The 22,344-nt window shown below is 37.4% G+C and overlaps 1 protein-coding gene across 6 annotated transcripts in view; it reads left to right on the forward strand.

The window, feature by feature from the left end:
* C3G (C3G guanyl-nucleotide exchange factor) overlaps positions 1 to 22,344 on the forward strand; it is a 310,671-nt gene that overhangs the window by 7,567 nt on the left and 280,760 nt on the right. For 2 of the 6 annotated variants that reach the window (XM_067110510.1, XM_067110511.1), the window contains exons 1-2: positions 11,381 to 11,476; positions 17,054 to 17,868. The exons of 3 other annotated variants lie outside the window; for them this stretch is intronic. In XM_067110510.1, the coding sequence (XP_066966611.1) occupies positions 17,382 to 17,868 (487 nt within the window). In that variant the 5' untranslated portion in view covers positions 11,381 to 11,476; positions 17,054 to 17,381. Of the gene's footprint in view, positions 1 to 11,371; positions 11,477 to 17,053; positions 17,869 to 22,344 lie in introns of those variants that run through there. One more of the 6 variants, XM_067110512.1, reaches the window with a different exon arrangement.

Genomic DNA, 22,344 nt, shown 5'->3' on the forward strand with positions numbered 1-22,344 from the left:
GGTTCAAGTGTGCGAGCGTTTGTTTGTGTGTGTGTGTTGTGTGTGATTGCATGTAAGTAGTTTTTTTTTTTTGTGGAACCATTGACTTCGAGTTTACCGGGTATAACTTTTATGTATATTTTCTGTTAAATACTGTAAATGGGTATTGACCGATTGTTTGTGTGTGTGTGTGTGTGTGTGATTGCATGTAAGTATTTTTTTTTTGTGGAACCATTGACTTCGAGTATTACCGGGTATAACTTTTATATATATTTTTTGTTAATTACTGTAAATGGGTATTGACCGTGATTTAGTAAGAAGGAATCAAAAAAAAACTTCAGTGCATGATTGCTTTGTATTTGATTCTCTCTCTCTCTCTCTCTCTCTCTCTCTCTCTCTCTCTCTCTCTCTCTCTCTCTCTCTCTCTCTCTCTCTCTCACACACACACACACACACACATATATATATATATATATATATATATATATATATATATATATATATATATATATATATATATATATATATATATTATGTATGTATGTATGTATGTATGTATCAGAAATAAGCAGTGTAATCTTAACGCTTCAGGATGCACGCGCTTCTATCCATTCTCGTAAGTTTAAGATACTCTGCCATTTCCAATAAATTTAATTTCCGTTTGCTTTTGTTTCCGTAAACATAAGAGCAATAAAAGGCGGATTGAGTCAGAATCGCTGCGAGCGAATGCTAGAACAAGCGTCGAGTTATATCAGGGAAATATTGTCTAGATCCTTGATGAATATCTTGTACCTACGTCAGATGTCTTTTCTTGACGTGTGACCGAAGATAACAGCAAAAAAAAAAAAAAATAAAAAAAATAAAAAAAAAAGAGTTTTATTTTACTAGCTTTCTTTCACGTGGCTCGTCCTTGACAATTGCTGTCTGGCCAGCCGGGTAAGAGTAGAATTTCAAATGTGTGTGTTTTGAATAAACTAATTCTTATTAGATATTTGTCTGGAAGTTTAGTTTTGAAAAAGACTATACGTTTAACTCGCGGTTGAATTGCCACTTACTGCGTTGCGTTGTGTTCACCGCATGAGCATTTAATCTAGGCTATTATTTTCGTCTGGGCTGAAAGACCGAGGCATTAGGGTACAGGTTTAACCTTGTAAATTCACCGGAAAATTCCTGAATTTATATTCCTAAGTATTTCACTCAGGGGAAAATCTCTCTCTCTCTCTCTCTCTCTCTCTCTCTCTCTCTCTCTCTCTCTCTCTCTCTCTCTTATATATATATATATATATATATATATATATATATATATATATATATATATATATATATATATATATATATATATATATATATATACTGTATATATATATATATATATATATATATATATATATATATATATATACTGTATATATATATATATATGTATATATATACATATATACATACACATATATACATGGCATGTATGTAATGTATTACAATACAGCGAATTTGTGTAAAATCCTGAAAGGGCGTTGAACATCACGTTAAACTTTGCTATTCCCATGACTGTAATCTTGACACGAATGCAGATTTACTCTTTTTCAATCTTTTTATGGCCGAGAATTTTACGACTAAAGCATAGGAATGTGTTCATGGTCCGATTGCGGACGCGAACCCAGTTTTATTAGCTTTTTAGTTTTCTGTAAAAGAAAACCATTGAGATGGCTTTGTCTGTCCGTCCGCACTTTATTCTGTCTGCACTTTTTTTCTGTCCGCCCTCAGATCTTAAAAACTACTGAGGCTAGAGGACTACAAATTGGTATGTTGATCATTCACCCTACAGTCATCAAACATACTAAGTTGCAGCCCTCTAGCCTCAGTAGTTTTTATTTGATTTAAAGTTAAAGTTAGCCATAATCGTGCTTCTGGCAACGATATATCATCGGTCAATACCGGGCCGTGGTTAAAGTTTCATGGGCCGCGGCTCATACACTATTATACCGAGACCACCGCATTTTTTACTTGTTTTTTATTTTTTATTTTTTCATCCAAAGCGGCGACCCCGTATAGAAACGGGCACTAAGATGAAAAGATTTTTATTTTTTGTTTTTGTTTTGTTTTTTTGATTTTTGTATGAATCAACTTTGAGAGAGAATCTGGCGTTAAGTGGATAGTGAGTGAATCAGGAATGAGAGATGTTATTCTTTTAAAATGATACACAAATTGATCTACTTTTTATTTATACGTTTATGTAGTGTAGAGTACCACTAGGCCAAGGTCCAGTTTATCATTATTATTATTATTATTATTATTATTATTATTATTATTATTATTATTATTATTATTATTATTATATTCAAAAGATGAAACCTGTTCACCTGTTCATATGGAACAAGCCCGCAGGGGCCAATTGACATGAAATTCAAGCTTCCAAAGAGTATGGTATTCATTAGGAAGAAGTAAGAGGAGGTAAAGGGAAATACAGAAGAAGAGGTCCCACTTCTTAAAAAAGAAAAAATAATAAGTTAATAAATAAACAAATAGATAAAAATTTATTAAAATGCAAGGAGAACAGTATTAGGAGAATAGTATTTAGAAGTGAAAACTGTCCTGCGGAAGAGACCTTCCTTATCTGGGAGATGAATTTCGTTGTTTCGCAAAAGAGTGAAAGCTAAGAAAACTTATGCTGGAAATGGAAGGTCCTTAAAAGTGAAGTTTTGTTACCAAGATTATAAATACGTCTTCGTATCTGCTAGACACCTTGTTTAAGTAGCTGGTATTTGTCAAAATGCTCAGGATACGTGAGGCTGGTTCTCTCTCTCTCTCTCTCTCTCTCTCTCTCTCTCTCTCTCTCTCTCCCTTTTCCTCCCCCATGTTAAATAGAACTCACTTTTCTTCCTCCCCGTGTTAAATAGAATTCACTTTTCTTCCTCTCCCGTGCTAAATAGAAGTCACTTTTTTCCCTCCCCCGTGTTAAATAGAATTCACTTTTCTTCCTCCCCCGTGTTAAATAGAATTCACTTTTCTTCCTCCCCCGTGTTAAATAAAATTAACTTTTCTCCCTCCCCCGTGTTAAATAGAAGTCACTTTCCTTCCTCCCCCGTGTTAAATAGAATTCACTTTTCTTCCTCCCCCGTGTTAAATAGAATTCACTTTTCTTCCTCCCCCGTGTTAAATAGAAGTCACTTTTCTTCCTCCCCGTGTTAAATAGAATTCACTTTTCTTCCTCCCCCGTGTTAAATAGAATTCACTTTTCTTCCTCCCCCGTGTTAAATAGAATTCACTTTTCTCCCTCCCCCGTGTTAAATAGAAGTCACTTTTCTTCCTCCCCCGTGTTAAATAGAATTCACTTTTCTTTCTCCCCCCGTGTTAAATAGAATTCACTTTTCTTCCTCCCCCGTGTTAAATAGAATTCACTTTTCTTCCTCCCCCGTGTTAAATAGAATTAACTTTTCTTCCTCCCTGTGTTAAATAGAATTAACTTTTCTTCCTCCCCCGTGTTACATAGAATTAACTTTTCTTCCTCCCCTGTATTAAATAGAATTCACTTTTCTTCCTCCTCTGTGTTAAATAGAATTAATTTTTTTCCTCTTCCTCCATGTGTTAAATAGAATTCACTTCTCTTCCTCCCTTGTGTTACATAGAATTCACTTTTCTTCCTCTCCTGTGTTAAATAGGATTCGCTTTTCTTCCTCCCCTGTGTTAAATAGAATTCACTTTTCTTTCTCCCCCGTGTTAAATAGAATTAACTTTTCTTCCTCCCCTGTGTTACATGGAATTCACTTTTCTTCCTCCCCTGTGTTAAATAGAATTAACTTTTCTTCCTCCCCTGTGTTAAATAGAATTCACTTTTCTTTCTCCCCCGTGTTAAATAGAATTCACCTTTCTTCCTCCCCTGTGTTAAATAGAATTCACTTTTCTTTCTCCCCCGTGTTAAATAGAATTCGCTTTTCTTCCTCCCCTGTGTTACATGGAATTCACTTTTCTTCCTCCCCTGTGTTACATGGAATTCACTTTTCTTCCTCCCCTGTGTTAAATAGAATTATCTTTTCTTCCTCCCTTGTGTTAAATGTAATTCACTCTTATCTTCCTTGTGTTACATAGAATTCACTTTTCTTCCTCTCCTGCATTAAATAGGATTTGCTTTTCTTCCTCCCCTGTGTTAAATAGAATTCACTTTTCTTCCTCCCCTGTGTTAAATAGAATTCACTCCTGTCTTTCTCCTCAGTTTTAAATAGAATTCACTCTTGTTATCCCTTCCTGTGTTGAGGAGAATTCACTCATGTCTTTTATATTTACGTATATCTGTGCGATTTTTGTGTATGTCCTTTTATTTGTGTCTGCCTAACTTTTTTATGTTAAAGTTTTAATTTGTGCAATGTTATGTTTACAAGTTGGGAGATACTAAACTCTAGTTGAATGTCTCCGTTGTAAGGTAGAGATCGAAGCAGGATAAGAGTCTTATCGGTCGTTCCCCTAGAACCCCATTGCAAATATTTACCGCTGGTTTATGTTATGACCGATTTGCGTCACAAGGAATGTTCGTAAGTCAGTCATTCGATTATCGTACGTCTGTCACGGCGGTTATTTCCGAATCGGTGATGTTGGTTTGTTGCATTCCTGTCGTAGCGCAATTGATATCTCTCTCTCTCTCTCTCTCTCTCTCTCTCTCTCTCTCTCTCTCTCTCTCTCTGACATATCATTCGCACCGTTGGACCTGGCTCTGGACAGGCAAAGTTTTTTCCATTTATGTTTGTGATAAAAATATATATATACGGCTCGCAGTGCGGTTTAGTAACATCATACTGTTATTTTCAGAGTTTGAAATAGGGTTCCATTTTCGAGTGGAGTTTTATTTTATTGTTTTTGTGATTTCGTTTTATTTGCTTTTTTTTAATCGCGTTTTTCATAACTATTGATTTTTTGTGCAAGATGAAAAATCATCACCTAAAAGTAAACAACTGAATTTAGAAGAAGATAAGATTAGGTAAGCCGCTAAATAGAAGCTAGCTTATGGCCTCTTCAGCAGTTTCCTAAATTATATTTTTAAATTTTATATTAAAATTTTATATATATATATATATATATATATATATATATATATATATATATATATATATATATATATATATATATATATATTTTTTTTTTTTTTTTTTTTTTTTTTTTTTTTTTATTTACAATGAGGCAGGATCGACGGTGGTCGTATCTGTAATTTCCTCCAAGCCGGTGCGATTTCCTCACTCGCAATTTGATACCTACGATTGTACTGATAGGAAATCTATATTTAGATGCAAGCAACTTTGGTTTCGAAGGTGCTTGCAGTAAAAGCCTGCAGTAGACGTCTGTCGTTTCCAGTTTTCTTGTAGGAGAGGCTTGCAGTAGATGTGTTTGGTATCAGAATTAGAATTGCATACGGCTTGGTATCAGAATTGCATACAGTCTGGTATCAGAATTGCATATAGTTTGGTATCAGAATTGCGTACGGTTTGGTATCAGAATTGCATACAGTTTGGTATCAGAATCGTGTACAGTTTGGTATTGCTTGTAGTTTGGTATCAGAATTCCTGGCTGTTTGGCATCAGAATTGCTTACAGTTTGCTAACAGAATTGCGTACAGTTTGATATCAGAATTTATTGCAGTTTGGTCTCAGAATTGCTTGCAGTTTGGTCTCAGAATTGCTTGCAGTTTGGTCTCAGAATTGCTTGCAGTTTGGTATCAGAATTGTTTACAGTTTGGTATCAGAATTTTTTGCAGCTTGGTATCAGAATTATTTGCAGTTTGATACCAGAATTGCTTGCAGTTTGGTATCAGAATTGCTTGCAGTTTGGTACCAGAATTGCTTATAGTTTGGTATCAGAATTGCTCCCAGTTTGGTATCAGAATTACTTGCAGTAAAGGCTTGTATTGAATTCAGGTCAATTATTGACGTTTGCCTCGAATGGAAATCTGGCAAATTGAAGGTAGCAGTCATTTTGGAGTCGCCACTTTGGCGGTTTCCATGTAAGGAGGATCTTCCATGTTCTCCCTTCTCCTTTGCCTTGGCAGCTGGAGGAGATTTTTTATGGTGCCATATGGATATTTATAGGAAGGAGTTGTGCAGTAATGTTCCAGAAGTTGGTTCCGACCTCCTTCTTTCCGGTGTTAGGGATTATTTATTTTCCTATTTTGCTCAGTTTTTTTTTTTTTTTTTTTTTTTTTTTTTTGCTTAGCTTACTTTTAATGCTCTTCATCTTGCACTGTTCTTTTTCATCCTATTGCTTTCAGAATTTTTAAGCTTAATTGTTTTGTAAACTTCAAGATGATTTTGTCAATTACCACCTGTGACCGAAATGTCATGGTAGACATTTAGCCTACACTGGTGTCGGATTATTTGAGTTGCTTGATAGCAGATGACAATATGATTTTTAGCCTTCTTCGGATATCCTGTTTCGTCATATTCTTCAGCCTGTATTGCCAGCAGCCACTTTTAGTATCACTTGTCCTCTTGCCTCAGATTAGTACTAACCACTTTTAGCAGCGGTAGTACTTGTGCATCCAGTATTGCCAACTAGTTTAAGCAGCGCTGGTCCTTGTACCTGCAGTATTGCCAACTATCAGTAGCGATAGTGCTTGCACCTCCAGTACTGCTAATCACACTAGTGCTTGCATCTCCAGTATTGTCAGCTATTTAGAGCAGCGGTGGTGCTTGCATCTGCATTATTGCCAACCAATAGCAGCGCTAGTGCTTGCACCCCCAGTATTGCCAACCACTTTTAGCAGCGCTGCTGTTTGTCCTTCAGGAAGTAGTGCAATCCATTTTTGATACTGCTAGTGCTTGCCCCTCCAGTATTGCTAACTATTTTTAGCAGCGCTAGTGCTTGCAATTCCAGTATTGCCAACTACTTTTAGCAGCGCTAGTGCTTGCACCCCCAGTATTGCCAACCACTTGCAGCAGTGCTTGCCCCTCCAGTATTGCCAACTACTTTTAGCAGCGCTAGTGCTTGCACCTCCATTATTGCCAACTACTTTTAGGAGCAGTAGTGCTGGCACCTCCATTATTGCCAACTGCTTTTAGCGTCAGAGCCCCAAGGAGTAATGTTAGTCAATCCTATACAGAACACCAGAATCCACAGTCGTTCGAATAAACGAAGTCTGTCTTTCCTCTAACTGTGAGACTGTGGAGTTGCCATACTACACTGGAATGCAATGCATCATCGACTTAGTGTTTCTAACGTTTATTGCTGTTTTATATGTAGTTAATTATTAGGTTGTTGTGGTTGTTTGTTTAGTTCAGTTTTCTCTTAAGGTTGGACAGTCTGTTTTGCGGAAGCTCATGTAAATATATATTAAAAATATGAATAAAACGAGAGTTTTCGAGAACTTGCTCGAGTCTCCTTGGTATATATAAATTTATATATATGTGTGTGTGTGTGTGTGTGTATTTACACTGACATCATTGTAGTTTTCTTCACCATTTTGGTGACTCATATGTTCTGAGATTTTTATGAATAATAATAATGATAATTTATTATTATTATTATATTATTATTATTATTAATATTGTTATTTGGATTAATAATAATAATAATAATAATAATAATAATAATAATAATAATAATAATAATTTCAGACAGACGCTTACACTGAATATTGTCGACACTAAGTGCTTGCATTAATACGACATCTCTTTGTAGTTCCATGAAATGATTTCCTCTGGTAATATTTGGGCTGCAAAAGCACACAGGCTTAATTATTCGCCTCGAACACCGGTGTATCAGTGCGGAATCTGATATGCAAATGAACGTAATTGATGGCGCGTAAGATTTTTTTTTACGTCAAGGAATCTTTTCAGTTGGAAAGACGCGTAATTAATTACTCGATGTCAACACTTCAACTTTCGTGTGTTTTACCGCTTCCTCAGCGACTGCGTGGATATTGCCGATTGTCGGTTTTGTCATTTTATCTCGTGTGTCTAGATTTTGTGTGTTAAGTTGTGTCGGCTTTGTATTTTCCATGTATATGGCCCTGAGGTGAAATAAAGGATATTATTATTATTATTATTATTATTATTATTATTATTATTATTATTATTACAGTATTAAGATGATGCTGGTGATGATTATTATTATTATTATTATTATTATTATTATTATTAAGATGATGATGGTGATTATTATTATTATTATTATTATTATTATTATTATTATTATTATTATTATTATGACAGTATTAAGATGATGATAGTGATTATTATTATTATTATATTATTATTATTATTATTATTATTATTATTATTATTATTATTATTATTATTATTAATATTATTATTAGTTTTCAGAGATATGTGCGCTTATCGTTTATGCTGACTAGGTTGTAGAATGACAGATAGCAGCTGTTATTAACGTGTGTGTGAGAGAGAGAGAGAGAGAGAGAGAGAGAGAGAGAGAGAGAGAAATCTTTTAAATAAATGCAGTTTATTTCTCTGTGTGTTTGTTTGTGTATCTTAGTTATCTACTAAGAGAGAGAGAGAGAGAGAGAAATCTTTTAAACAAATGTAGTTTATTTCTTTGTTTTTGTTTGTGTGTCTTAGTTATCTACTAAGAGAGAGAGAGAGAGAGAGAGAGAGAGATCTTTTAAATAAATATAGTTTATTTCTGTGTGTTTTTGTATCTGAGTTATCTACTAAGAGAGTGAGAGAGAGTGCTCTGTCACTAATCTACGTATGTTCATGCTGTGGACAGGATGCGATGTTGATGAGCTTACTTTATCGGTTTATTTATTTTTTATTTCTGATATCTTGACTTTTTTTTCCCAATGGTAAAGACTTTTCTTGTATGCGTTCTCCTTTTCTCCGAATTCTCATGAACAGAGACGTAAATGAACGTTCGCCCTCCACTTTATCGGCTATAAGTTTTCTTCTTCGTTCTCGTCAAAATTACCTTCTGCGACTGGCGACTTTTTCAAGAGCGTCCCGTAGCTCTTGATGTTTGTTTTCCAGCACCGAGGAGTCACAGCAGTTGCGCTGGTTTTGGAAATCCTCGGGGGTATTTGGAATGTGAAATCACTGTGTTGTTTTGATTTAAGGGAATTCCCAAGCACGGCCATTTCTGGCAGTTTCTGATAAGTGGCGCAACAGATATCGCCTCGTAGAATGTGGTCACGTGTATGAAACTTATATCGCCTTCATTAAATAGATACTACTTAGACATACATTCCTTTTATGAAGGTTAGCTTATATTACCTTCATTTAAGAGGTACTATTGAGAGAGAGAGAGAGAGAGAGAGAGAGAGAGAGAGAGAGAGAGAGAGAGAGAGAGAGAGAGAGAGAGAGAGAGAGATCGTCCCTGAAAGTGCGGCCTCACATTACTACCATGGAAGTTTTCTTATAATACCTCCATTAAATGGGTGCCACTCAGAGAGAGAGAGAGAGAGAGAGAGAGAGAGAGAGAGAGAGAGAGAGAGAGAGAGAGAGAGAGAGAAAGTGTGTCTAAGAGCCCTAGACAGAGTTAGGAAGAAACTTGAAAACACCATGGAATGCTGGCAGGTCAATCTTGCAACTTGCAGTCACGAAGAGGGAAATAATTTAATTTTTAATGATATATAAAGGCGTACTTCATCTCTCTTTCTTAAGCAGTGTGAAGCATTATCTCTTTTTCTTGAGCAGTGTGAAGCATTATCTCTTTTTCTTGAGCAGTGTGAAGCGTTATCTCTTTTTCTTGAGCAGTGTGAAGCGTTATCTCTTTTTCTTGAGCAGTGTGAAGTGTTATCTTTTTCTTGATCAGTGTGAAGCGTTATCTCTTTTTCTTGAGCAGTGTGAAGTGTTATCTTTTTCTTGAGCAGTGTGAAGCGTTATCTCTTTTTCTTGAGCAATGTGAAGCGTTATCTCTTTTTCTTGAGCAGTGTGAAGCGTTATCTCTTTTTCTTGAGCAGTGTGAAGTGTTATCTTTTTCTTGAGCAGTGTGAAGCGTTATCTCTTTTTCTTGAGCAGTGTGAAGCGTTATCTCTTTTTCTTGAGCAATGTGAAGCGTTCTCTTTTTCTTGAGCAATGTGAAGCGTTAGCAATGTGAAGCGTTATCTCTTTTTCTTGAGCAGTGTGAAGCGTTATCTCTTTTTCTTAAGCAATGTGAAGCGTTATCTCTTTTTCTTGAGCAGTGTGAAGCGTTATCTCTTTTTCTTAAGCAATGTGAAGCGTTATCTCTTTTTCTTGAGCAATGTGAAGCGTTATCTCTCTTTCTTGAGCAATGTGAAGCGTTATCTCTTTTTCTTGAGCAATGTGAAGCGTTATCTCTTTTTCTTAAGCAATGTGAAGCGTTATCTCTTTTTCTTGAGCAGTGTGAAGCGTTATCTCTTTTTCTTAAGCAATGTGAAGCGTTATTTCTTTTTCTTGAGCAATGTGAAGCGTTATCTCTTTTTCTTGAGCAATGTGAAGCGTTATCTCTTTTTCTTAAGCAATGTGAAGCGTTATCTCTTTTTCTTAAGCAATGTGAAGCGTTATCTCTTTTTCTTAAGCAATGTGAAGCGTTTGGCTCCAGCAGCTTTGTAATCCTAAATGCTCTCACATAGAAAGTATATGAATGTACTGTACTATTGCGTCTGATCTCAAATTGGAAACCCCCGTAGGGCGGTTAGTCCCGTCAGTGCACCTCATGGGGTACACTGTAGGCGTTACTAAAGGTTCTTTGCAGCGTTCCTTCGGCCCCTAGCTGCTGCAACCTCTTTCATTCCTTTTACTGTACCGCCATTCATATTATGTTTCTTCTCTCTTGCTAGGCCTATCCACCCTCTCCTAACAATTATTTCATAGTGCAACTGCGAGGTTTTCCTTCTGTTACACCTTTCAGACCTATCTACTCTCAATTTCATTTCCAGCGCTGGATGACCTCATAGGTCCCGATATTTGGCCTGTGACCTAAACTCTATATTCCATTCCATTCCATTCCAAATTGGTAACAAAATAGCTTCCATGATACAGACAGCTACACAGTGTGCGTTTAAAGTTCACAATTTTTAGTGTACACCTTTCAGTACGAAATCTTCATGAAAGTCTTACGGTAATAAAGTGTCATCTGATGATGGACCTTCTGCTAGTGATACGAGACGCCGTGGATTTGTTAATTGCGAAACTGAAAGTGTCCTGAGAGAGAGAGAGAGAGAGAGAGAGAGAGAGAGAGAGAGAGAGAGAGAGAGAGAGAGAAGGGCTATCCATGTGGGCGCACTGCTGAATGCTATATTTTAAAGCTTTTTAATTGTATACCTCTGATTGTATTGGAAGATGCGCTGCTGATATTCTTTAACTTTTATTTATTTATTTTTTGTTAGTAGAAGTGGCACTACCAGTGTCAGCAGCCTAGTTGGCACCTACTTTCTGGTGACGGAAAAGCCCTAGATAAGCGTATCCTGAATCTACATGGGAGGGAGAGTAATTTTATTACATCTGTTGTTTACACAGTACAGTGTGCTTAACAGTTGCCACGAAGTCTGTGATCCGTGAACCGTTGCGTTTCATGTGCATTACACCTGCGTTCAGTGTTCGTCAGTGATCTTTTTTAATTTATAAAAAAAAAAATTTCTAGTGATGCTCTGGAAAAGGTTGGGTGTTCAATGCGATTGTGGGTCTGTTATTTCCAGACATTAGCTGAATGCGCATTTCATGTTAAACTGAGGTGTTGGGAGGAATTGTAGTTTCAGAGGTGCCACTGAACTTATGTGAAATTTATCAGTTCGGCTTTTTAAAAAGAGGGGAATTTAATAGGTCCTTTCACCTTAGTCAGTTCTGATATTTCAGCCTAGAACTGATAGAAGACGTTATCATTCATCACTTGAGATGTATTTGGATTTTGTTAAGAGTACATCTTCCAGGTAAACATGTTAGTTCACAGCAAAATATGCGTCATCGTTGACCAACTTTACAGAAATGATTTAGTCAAGTTACAGATTCTTTTGTTTTGTTTACGTTTTACAGTACATTCTAGAACTGTAATTTATTTGATATTTTCATATTAGAATATGTAGGTCCGGTGACTGTTTCTTGCCCTCTACGGGCACCGTTTGTCTTTTGACTTCCGAGTTTTGTAAGATGTCTTGTTGACTTTGGATGCTTTTAAATGTCATTTTGACTTTGGATTCTTTTAAATGTCATTTTGACATTGTATTCTTTTAAATGTCATTTGACTTTGGATTCTTTTAAATGTCACTTTGACTTTGGATGCTTTTAAATGTCATTTTGATTTTGGATTCTTTTAAATGTCATTTTGACATTGGATTCTTTTAAATGTCATTTGACTTTGGATGCTTTTAAATGTCATTTTGACTTTGGATTCTTTTAAATGTCATTTTGACATTGGATTCTTTTAAATGTCATTTGACTTTGGATTCTTTTAAATGTCACTTTGACTTTGGATTCTTTTAAATCCCACTTTGACTTTGAATGCTTTTAAATGTCATTTTGACTTTGGATTCTTGTAAACGTCATTTTGACTGGAATTCTTTTATGATTTTTTTGATGTACTTTTCAAGTCTTTGATGAAGTCTGTGTCTGTAATGTATTATTTTGTCATTTTATCTGATTTTTTACGTCTTTTTGTGGATTCCTCTTAATGTCTTCTTGACTTAAGGATTCTTTTGTGTCATTTTGGGTGAGAAATTCTGTATGCTTATTTTGGCATGTGGATTTATTTAGATGGCTTTTGAATCATGGATTCATTGTGGCTCCTGGATTCTTTTGTATCTTTGACGGATTCCTTTGTATGTCTTTTAACATAGGCTGTGTATCTTGTCCAGGACTGTGGTTACAGGAGAGCTAGGAAAGGAGGCGAAAGGCATTGCCAGACTTTGCAAGTTTCCAAACGTTTCACGTACAAAGAACTGTGTCCTCTCCTGAGACTGTAAATTCTCTCTCTCTCTCTCTCTCTCTCTCTCTCTCTCTCTCTGCAGGCGAATGCTCTACCACTGCAGGGGTTGTTCCACTATGTGATTCAACCCTTTTGGGCGCCCTGCATATGTATTTTTTTTTTTTAATGCTGTAACCCTCTCAGGCTGGGAGGGGGTGTCCAGTAAATTAGCCTCTCACGAGGCCAAATCAAAATCAGATCTCTCTCTCTCTCTCTCTCTCTCTCTCTCTCTCTCTCTCTCTCTCTCTCTCTCTCTCTCTCTCTCTGTCGAGCGGATACCGTGCTCCGCAAGTTGAATCTGGAGCCACTTAGGTGTGAGGCTTCTCAGCTTTTCACATCCTGCGCACCGCCAACAATTTAGCTGAAGGACCTTGGTGCCACAACAAAGAATTAACACTTTGTCTGTCCGCACTTTTTTCTGTCCGCACTTTTTCTGTCCGCGCTTTTTTCTGTCCGCGCTTTTTTCTGTCCGCACTTTTTTCTGTCCGCACTTTTTCTGTTCGCACTCAGATCTTAAAAACTACTGGGGCTAAAGGGCTGCAAATTGGTATGTTGATCATCCACCCTCCAGTCATCAGACATGCCAGATTGCAGCCATCTGAGTAGTTTTTACTTTATTTAAGGTTAAAGTTAGCCATGATCGTGCGTCTGGCACCGCTATAGGTGCCAACAACACAGGCCACCACCGGGCCGTGGCTGAAAGTTTCATGGGCCGTGGCTGAGAGTTTCATACAGTATCATACGCTGTACAGAAAACTCGATTGCGCCGAAGAAACTTCGGCGCATTTTTTCCATGTTTATTGTGACAATTGTTTTAATTTTTTTGGTCGGGGTTAATAAGTAATGCCATAAAGATTGCAGCTATAGTTATGCTGCACTGAGAACTTTAAATAAACTCAGTTAAGTCTAATTCTGAAGAAGTATCAGTACCACAGTCTTGAAGCTTCAGAGATTTTCCAGAAACCAGTTCTGAGTTTTTGTCACTTCAGGAACATGCTGTTATGTGGATGACCTTCGTTAATTAATATCTCATCCACAACCTGCCTCAAGCTATTAGAACAGAAAACGACAAGGTCGTTTTGAAATACGAAAATATAAGTGTTTTGGTGAAAAATATCCGTTCTGGAGATCATAAAGAAAAAATATAAGCGTTTTCGGTGAATGATATCTCTTCGCTGTAGGTCATCAAATATCCGTTTTTTTTGTTTTGACATCTTATCAGTTTGTCTGTCTCGTCAGAAGCTACAGACCAAGCTTTCTCAGTTTTTCTGTCTCGTCAGCAGCTACTGACCAAGCTTTGTCAGTTTCTGTCTCGTCAGAAGCTACTGACCAAGCTTTGTCAGTTTTTCTGTCTCGTCAGAAGCTACTGAAAAAGGTTTATCAGTTTTTCTGTCCCGACAGAAGCTACTGACCAAGCTTTATCAGTTTCTGTCTCGTCAGAAGCTACAGACCAATCTTTATCAGTTGTTCTGTCTCGTCAGAAGCTACTGACCAAACTTTATTAGTTTTTCTGTCTCGTCAGAAGCTATTGACCAAGGTTTATCAGTTTTTCTGTCTCGTCAGAAGCTACTGACCAAGCCCGGCTAGATTCAGAGGGCTGGGTAGACCGAACTTGATGCAGTTCAGTAGTTGCCAACTGCGTCAGTGAGTGTGGTAGTTGTAACCGAAGATAACTCCCAGTTTATCAGTCAGTCAGTAGTTCTGACTGTATCTGTTGGGTTTCATGTCAGAGCTGACCTTAATGTCAGGGGGATTCAGTAGTAGTCGTCTGTAGTGTGTCAGTGTTTAGGACTTATGTCCAACAGTAATTTTCAGATAAATTAGGTTCTGACAAAGTTATTGCTACCACAGACAAATTGATTATATTTTTGGGTCAGTTTGTTTGTTTGTATGTTAGCTGAATTATCCAAAATATCATGCGTGGATTTTTACCAAAATAATACCTAAGGTTGACCTTTTGACTGGTAACATTTGATGAGGTTTGTGGAGAGATTCTCATCTAAAAAAAGGAGCCTTTAGTAGGGGCGATAAATAGGGATTACTCAGACTTGGCGGAGGTTTGCGGTCTCTGGAACCCCTTCACACGATGAGTCTTAGCGTTTTAAATATCCAGCCATATATTGAGTCTATCCAACCTTCTGTTATTTATTTACTGTCTCGAAGATTCGAGTCAGAGGTATTTAGTCTGTCAAGTTTATTTCAGTTATCTCATCCTGTGTGTGTGTGTGTCTTTGTGTCTTTGTTTTTGTTTTGGAAGTTACAGAAGTTAATTTTCTCTGCCATGGTTTCACTTTATAAAATCTTTTTAAGAAATAAGATTTTTGTCTTATCTCTGTGAATGAACAAATGGGATTTCTTGAACGGTTAAAGAATTAGACTTTCATACTTCTTGTTATTAATATTCTGCTCGATTGCTCTTGTCGAGTAGCTTAAGAGAATTACCACTCCATTTAGATGTTAGTGATGAGACAATAATCTTTATATTTAAGGAGAGTGTTACCAAAAACACGCCGATTCAGTGCAACAACCAGTTCAAGTAAGATTCTTTTATGTATGGTCATCATTTAGGCGAATTCTGATGAGTAAGAAAACGCTTACTTTTGTGTTTATATTGTTTATAAATGTGTGTGAAGAATGTCCATCATACGACCGTCCATATACCGGTCTTCTCTCCACGATTGAACTATCCGTGAGAACAGTGTTTTTCCCTAAAAACATAGGGTAAAAATTCTGTATTTTCTCCCAGAATTTATCCCCAAAATCCCCCTTTCTCCCAGCCCCAAAAAGAATTAAACAGATAAAAAGAGTAGAAATTCCCCAAGAGGGAATACCCTACTACATATGCAGTACACTTGTAACTCAGAATCATCAGGCAAGGTGTCCGATATCGTCATAGCCGAGTTATTGTGTAAAATCTCTCGGCTCAGATTACAGACCACTAAGTGGTTTCCGCTGAAATCCCCTTCTCGAGTTTCCATAGATTTGTTTTTCATCTTATCATTTTTTCTTACTTGCCTGTGTAATTTCTATGTCCGAGTTCTATGAATGGAGTTGTATGGTATTCCGGTACCTGTTTTTCATATTTAACAAGTAGCTAAGTCTCCTTATTCCCTGTACTGTGTTTTTTCATCCGTTTAAGTTCTTCTAAGCACGGCGTTGTTTGTTCATTTTAGGTGGTGATGAATACGCCACTTTCTTTTCAGTTTTCTGTAAAAGAAAACTATTGAGATAGCTTTGTCTGTCCGTCCGCACTTTTTCTGTCCGCCCTCAGATCTTAAAAACTACTGAGGCTAGAGGGCTGCACATAAAATCAGTCTAATCCTTCGGGCCAGCCCTAGGAGAGCTGTTAATCAGCTCAGTGGTCTGGTAAAACTAAGGTATACTTAGAGGGCTGCAGATTGGCATGTTGATGATCCACCCTCCAATCATCATACATACCAAATTGCAGCCCTCTAGCCTTAGTAGTTTTGATTTTACTTAAGGTTAGAAATAGCCATTATCGTGCGTCTGGCACCGCTATCGGGCATGCCACCAACGGGTCGTGGTTGAAAGTTTCATGGACCGCGGCTCATACAGCATTATACGCTTTAGAGAAAACTCGATTCCGCCGAAAAAAGTTCGGCGCATTTTTTACATGTTTTTTTATTTTATTTAACGGCCACTAGTGGAACGAAGAGGCTTTCACACATTAGTGCCCTTACTGATGCCTTTCCTTTGTTATTCTGTCTCTGAGTGCAATATGTTACTTCATAGATTTTTCAGACTAACTAATGATAATTTTCATGATAAAATCAATTATATGGATACTTAACTACTTTTAAAGGTAGCTTTATCTTCGCACCAAACGGCGCGAAGATAAAGCTAACTTTAACAGTAGGTAGGATTCATTCCAAATAATTGTGTCCTACCTTGCCTAACTTTTCTAACACTGGTAGGGAGTGCATAGATTTCGATGAAAACAGGTGTATGTGAATAAAAAGTTGCTTAACTTTTTATGGAGTGACCACATTATGTAGTCACTTGTTTATTTAAGAATAGAGTGGTTAAAGTTTATATCAGTTGAAATTTGATCTTAAACAACGCTTTGACGCCGTGAAAACTTTGCGTTGAGTTGGTTGTCTGCTCTGAATAAATAGAATTGTTTTGAATTTTACAACGAAGGACTATTTTACTCAGTTCTTTTAGCTAAATTTCATGATAATAATTATCTACCTTGAAGTTTCGTGGCTAGTTGGTAACGATATAAGCAAAGAAAGATTGATGTCCACTTCCTCAACTGAGAAAATCAAGTTTGTACTTTGTTCTAGTGGTGCTAAATATCTCGTTGCCTAATCATAGTTACAACAGATGTTTTACATCGATGAGTGGAAACAAGAACATTTTTCTTGAGTTTTTGGTGTATTTGACGTTTTTGGGGGCCCTCTTCCATGGTGTTTGACTCGCGGAGGGGACCATCTCTGAGACATTTAGCAGCAATTCGGACGAAACCCAAAACCAAATCTTTCTGAATTTTTTGGTGTATTTGACGTTTTTGAGGATCCTCTTCCATGGTGTTTGACTCACCATCTTATGGTGCACCTTCTCTGACACTTAGCAGCAATTCGGACGAAACCCAAAAAACCCAAACAAAAATGTCTCGACGACGCAAATCGTCCGTCACCTCTCTGATGGGCGACGTGGCCAAGAAGCTGACGAGGAAGAGGACGATCAACGACCCCTCGGTGATCTCGAACTTCCTGAGCTCCTTCCAGCACATGCATCTGGAGGAGGAGGGCGGCTCTCGACTCTCGAGGGCCAGCTCCGAACCGCCTCTCGAACGGGAGAGCCGGCCGAGGTCTGTGTCCCCTTCCGTCTGCAGTAGCAGAGACTCCACCAGTAGCTTTCGCTCCGACGGCACGCTGACGGTCACGGACGTCGGCGACGAGGAGCTGGAGATCAGCGCTGCCGCTGGGGCGGCAGTGGCCAGCGACTTCCGTCTCCCGTGGGGTTACTTCGACAGCGATTCCTGCTCGGACTGCGACGATGATGATTATGGTAAGTTTTTTTTTTTTTTTTTTTTTTTTGTGGCTTCTGGCGGGCCTTGGGTAAAGTCCTAATGTATCAGCTTGCAGTTCAGTTGTGAATGTATGTTAAAGAGAAATTGAGGTGCTATATGCGTTATTGAGATGATTTACACAATGCAGGTAATGCAATGATAACTATTTAAGCAAACGCTGAGAATTTCGTTATTAAAGTGTATATGGTCCTGATCAGTGATCAGTACATATTATAGTTCTGATTATATTTCCTATTTCCGTTCGTTTTTCTTCATTAGTAACATCTTCATAAAGTGCATTTTGCGACATTGGTGCATTTTATTAGTTTTGACTATACCTCCTGTTCTCATTCATTTTTCTCCATGTAGCATTCATCTTCATAAAGTGCTTTTTGCTACACTGATGCATTTATCCATGCCGCTTCTTAATGCGAAGGTGGAAGACGAATGTCAGTAGAATTCTGTCTTTAGTCTTGTATCGAGACTAAAATGAACCTGTGACTTTATCAAAGCTGTGTATATACCTTGCTTTCTCTCTGCCAATCTTCTTCGCTGAGACTCTGCTTCTGAGCAGTGCTTTCGTCGGCGCTTGTTTAATTACTTATTGCAATCATCTTTGCCTTCCACCATTATTCTGCTGTCGTCATCGCCGTCTTCATCACCATCATGTTTTACTTGATACAAGAAGTCTTGGTAATGTGTGCACTTCCTTAGCGCAAGACCATTTCAATACTTGACATTTGGTAGTGATTCCAGTCGTCCGGTTAGAGATCTTTCCATATTTGGTGATGGATAAAAACGATTTTTAATAGATAACCAACGACTTTTAATAGATCTCACTGGATTGATGTTTTTTTTTTATCTTGTTTCGATATTCATACACAATTTGCAGATTTAGGAATTTCTGTATATATATATATATATATATATATATATATATATATATATATATATATATATATATAAATATATATATATATTATATATATATATATATATATATATATATAATGTATAAACGTTAAATATTTTTTCAGTTATATGCATACATGTGATTTCATTAGTGTTGTGCAGGTAATTTATTCCTGTTACTTGAAAGCTTCTCTTATTTTTACTTTTTAAGATTTCCTCATATACATAGTTCAATAAAATTTCCTCATACTTCATTAAAATTTCCTCATGCTTCATTAAAATTTCTTCATACTTCACTAAAATATCCTCATGATTCATTCAAATTTCCTCATGCTCCATTAAAATTTCCTCATGCTTTATTAGAATTTCCTCATGCTTCATTAAAATTTCGTCATAATTTCATTAAAATTTCCTCATGCTTCATTAAAATTTCCTCATGCTTCATTAAAATTTCCTCATAACTTCATTAAAATTTCCTTATGCTTCATTAAAATTTCCTCATAACTCCATTAGAATTTCCTCATGCTTCATTAAAATTTCCTCATAACTTTATTAAAATTTCCTCATAACTTCATTAAAATTTCCTCATACTTCATTAAAATTTCCTCATGCTTCATTAAAATTTCCTCATGCTTCATTAAAATTTCCTCATAACTTCATTAAAATTTCCTCATAACTTCATTAAAATTTCCTCATGCTTCATTAAAATTTACTCATGCTTCATTAAAATTTACTCATGCTTCATTAAAATTTCCTCATAACTTCATTAAAACTTCCTCATAACTTCATTAAAATTTCCATTATTTTAATACTCTTTCTTACTTTACTTCCAAAAAGCCCTCATGCTTAATTTCATGTATGACGTCATGTGTGTGCGAACGTCGCGTAAAAATGAGCTACAGATCTTCCTGCAATTTCCCTCATCGAATTGGAATGCTACCGGCCCAGGCATGCGACCTCGACCTTGGCCCGCAAAGTCTGGCGTAATTTCCGGTTCCCTTGATGGAAGGAGTGGGAGAACCGAGGCGGAGGAACAGGAGACAACGGAGGAGGAGGAGGAAAAGGAGAGAACGGGAAAGGAGGAGGAAAAGGAGAGAACGGAGGGGGAGGAAAAGGAGAGAACGGGAAAGGAGGAGGAAAAGGAGAGAACGGAGGGGGGGAGGAGGAAAAGGAGAGAACGGGAAAGGAGGAGGAAAAGGAGAGAACGGAGGGGGGGAGGAGGAAAAGGAGAGAACAGGAAAGGAGGAGGAAAAGGAGAGAGAACGGAGGGGGAGGAGGAAAAGGAGAGAACGGGAAAGGAGGAGGAAAAGGAGAGAACGGAGGTGGGGGAGGAGGAAAAGAAGAGAACGTTGGAGGAGGAGGAGGAGGAAAAGGAGAAAACGGAGGAGGAGGAGGAGGAAAAGGAGGGAACGGGAAAGGAGGAGGAAAAGGAGAGAACGGAGTGGGAGGAAGAGGATAAGGAAAAGAAGAGAACGTTGGAGGAGGAGGAGGAGGAGGAGGAGGAAAAGGAGGGAACGGGAACGGAGGAGGATGAGCAGGAGGGAGGAGGAGGAGGAGGAGGAGGAATGGTTGATGGAGGGAGTGCGAGAAAAGGGGGAATGAAGAGAGAGGAAGATTTTAAAAATAACTTTCTTGCATTATAATAAGAAATGTATAAAAGGTGAAAAGCGTTCAAATTGGCGTCTTGATTTAGATTACGCTGCCCATATGCCAGCACGGCACTGTAATGTGGTGTGAAAGGCAGTAGGAGGGCCTGGTGTAGATCTCTGGAATATGACCAACCAATAGACAACATTCACATTGATTTCAGTATAGCATTTTATCTTGGTTAATCATAATGCTTTTATGAACGTCCCGTTCTAGGTACTGGAAGCCATACATTTTATGTCCTCAAAATTTAAGTGCTTGTCAGTATAGTCGATGATGAAGTTTGTAATATATTTTCGGCGGTTTCAGCAGAGCGGCTGTGACATTTTCAGGTACATTGTATCATCTTGCCACTTGGAACTGCCACCAAATAGCTGAGAACGTGGAGAAAGTTGAAGTACAGTAGTTTCGCAACATCTTTTTAGAGAACGGTGACGTACTTCAAGAAGATTAATGACATTTCGGTGGAAAAGTTGACGGCAGGATGCTGAAAAATGTCAGAAAGTGTGTTCTGGATGGTTAATGTCCGAAAGTGTGTTTTGGATGCTTAACGATGTCCGAAAATGTGTTCTGGATGCTTAAAGATGTCCGAAAATGTGTACTGGATGCTTAATAGTGTTCGAAAATGTGTTCTGGATGCTTAAAGATGTCCGAAAATGTGTTCTGGATGCTTAATAATGTCCGAAATCGTGTTCTGGATGCTTAATAATGTCCGAAAATATGTTCTGGATGCTTAATGATGTCTGAAATTGTGTTCTGGATGCTTAATAATGTCCGAAAATGTGTTCTGAATGCTTAAAGATGTCCGAAAATATGTTCTGGATGTTTAATAGTGTCCGAAAATGTTTCTGGATGCTTAACGATGTCCCAAAATGTGTTCTGGATGCTTAATGATGTCCGAAAATGTGTTCTGAATGCTTAAAGATGTCCGAAAATGTGTTCTGGATGCTTAATAATGTCAGAAATTGTGATCTGGATGCTTAATAATGTCCGAAAATGTGTTGTGGATGCTTAATAATGTCCGAAAATGTGTTCTGGATGTTTAATAATGTCCGAAATTGTGTTCTAGATGCTTAATAATGTCCGAAAATGTGTTGTGGATGCTTAATAATGTCCGAAAATGTGTTCTGGATGCTTAATAATGTCCGAAATTGTGTTCTGGATGCTTAATAATGTCAGAAAATATGTTCTGGATGCTTAATAATGTCAGAAATTGTGTTGTGGATGCTTAATAATGTCCGAAAATGTGTTGTGGATGCTTAATAATGTCCGAAATTGTGTTCTGGATGCTTAATAATGTCCGAAAATGTGTTGTGGATGCTTAATAATGTCCGAAAATGTGTTGTGGATGCTTAATAATGTCCGAAAATGTGTTGTGGATGCTTAATAATGTCCGAAATTGTGTTGTGGATGCTTAATAATGTCCGAAAATATGTTCTGGATGCTTAATAATGTCCGAAATTGTGTTCTGGATGCTTAATAATGTCCGAAATATGTTCTGGATGCTTAATAATGTCCGAAAATGTGTTCTGGATGCTTAATAATGTCCGAAAATATGTTCTGGGTGCTTAATAATGTCAGAAAGTGTGTTATGGATGCTTAATAATGTCCGAAAATGTGTTGCGGATGCTTAATAATGTCCGAAAATGTGTTGTGGATGCTTAATGGTGTCCAAAAATGTGTTGTGGATGCTTAATAATGTCCGAAATTGTGTTCTGGATGTTTAAAAATGTCCGAAAATGTGTTCTGGAAGCTTAATAATAACCGAAAATATGTTGTGGATGCTTAATAATGTCCGAAAATGTTTTGTGGATGCTTAATAATGTCCGAAAATGTGTTGTGGATGCTTAATGGTGTCCGAAAATGTGTTGTGGATGCTTAATGGTGCCAGAAAGTGTGTTGTGGATGCTTAATAA

This window comes from Macrobrachium rosenbergii, chromosome 10, assembly GCF_040412425.1.
Source record: "Macrobrachium rosenbergii isolate ZJJX-2024 chromosome 10, ASM4041242v1, whole genome shotgun sequence".
NCBI lineage: Eukaryota > Metazoa > Arthropoda > Malacostraca > Decapoda > Palaemonidae > Macrobrachium > Macrobrachium rosenbergii.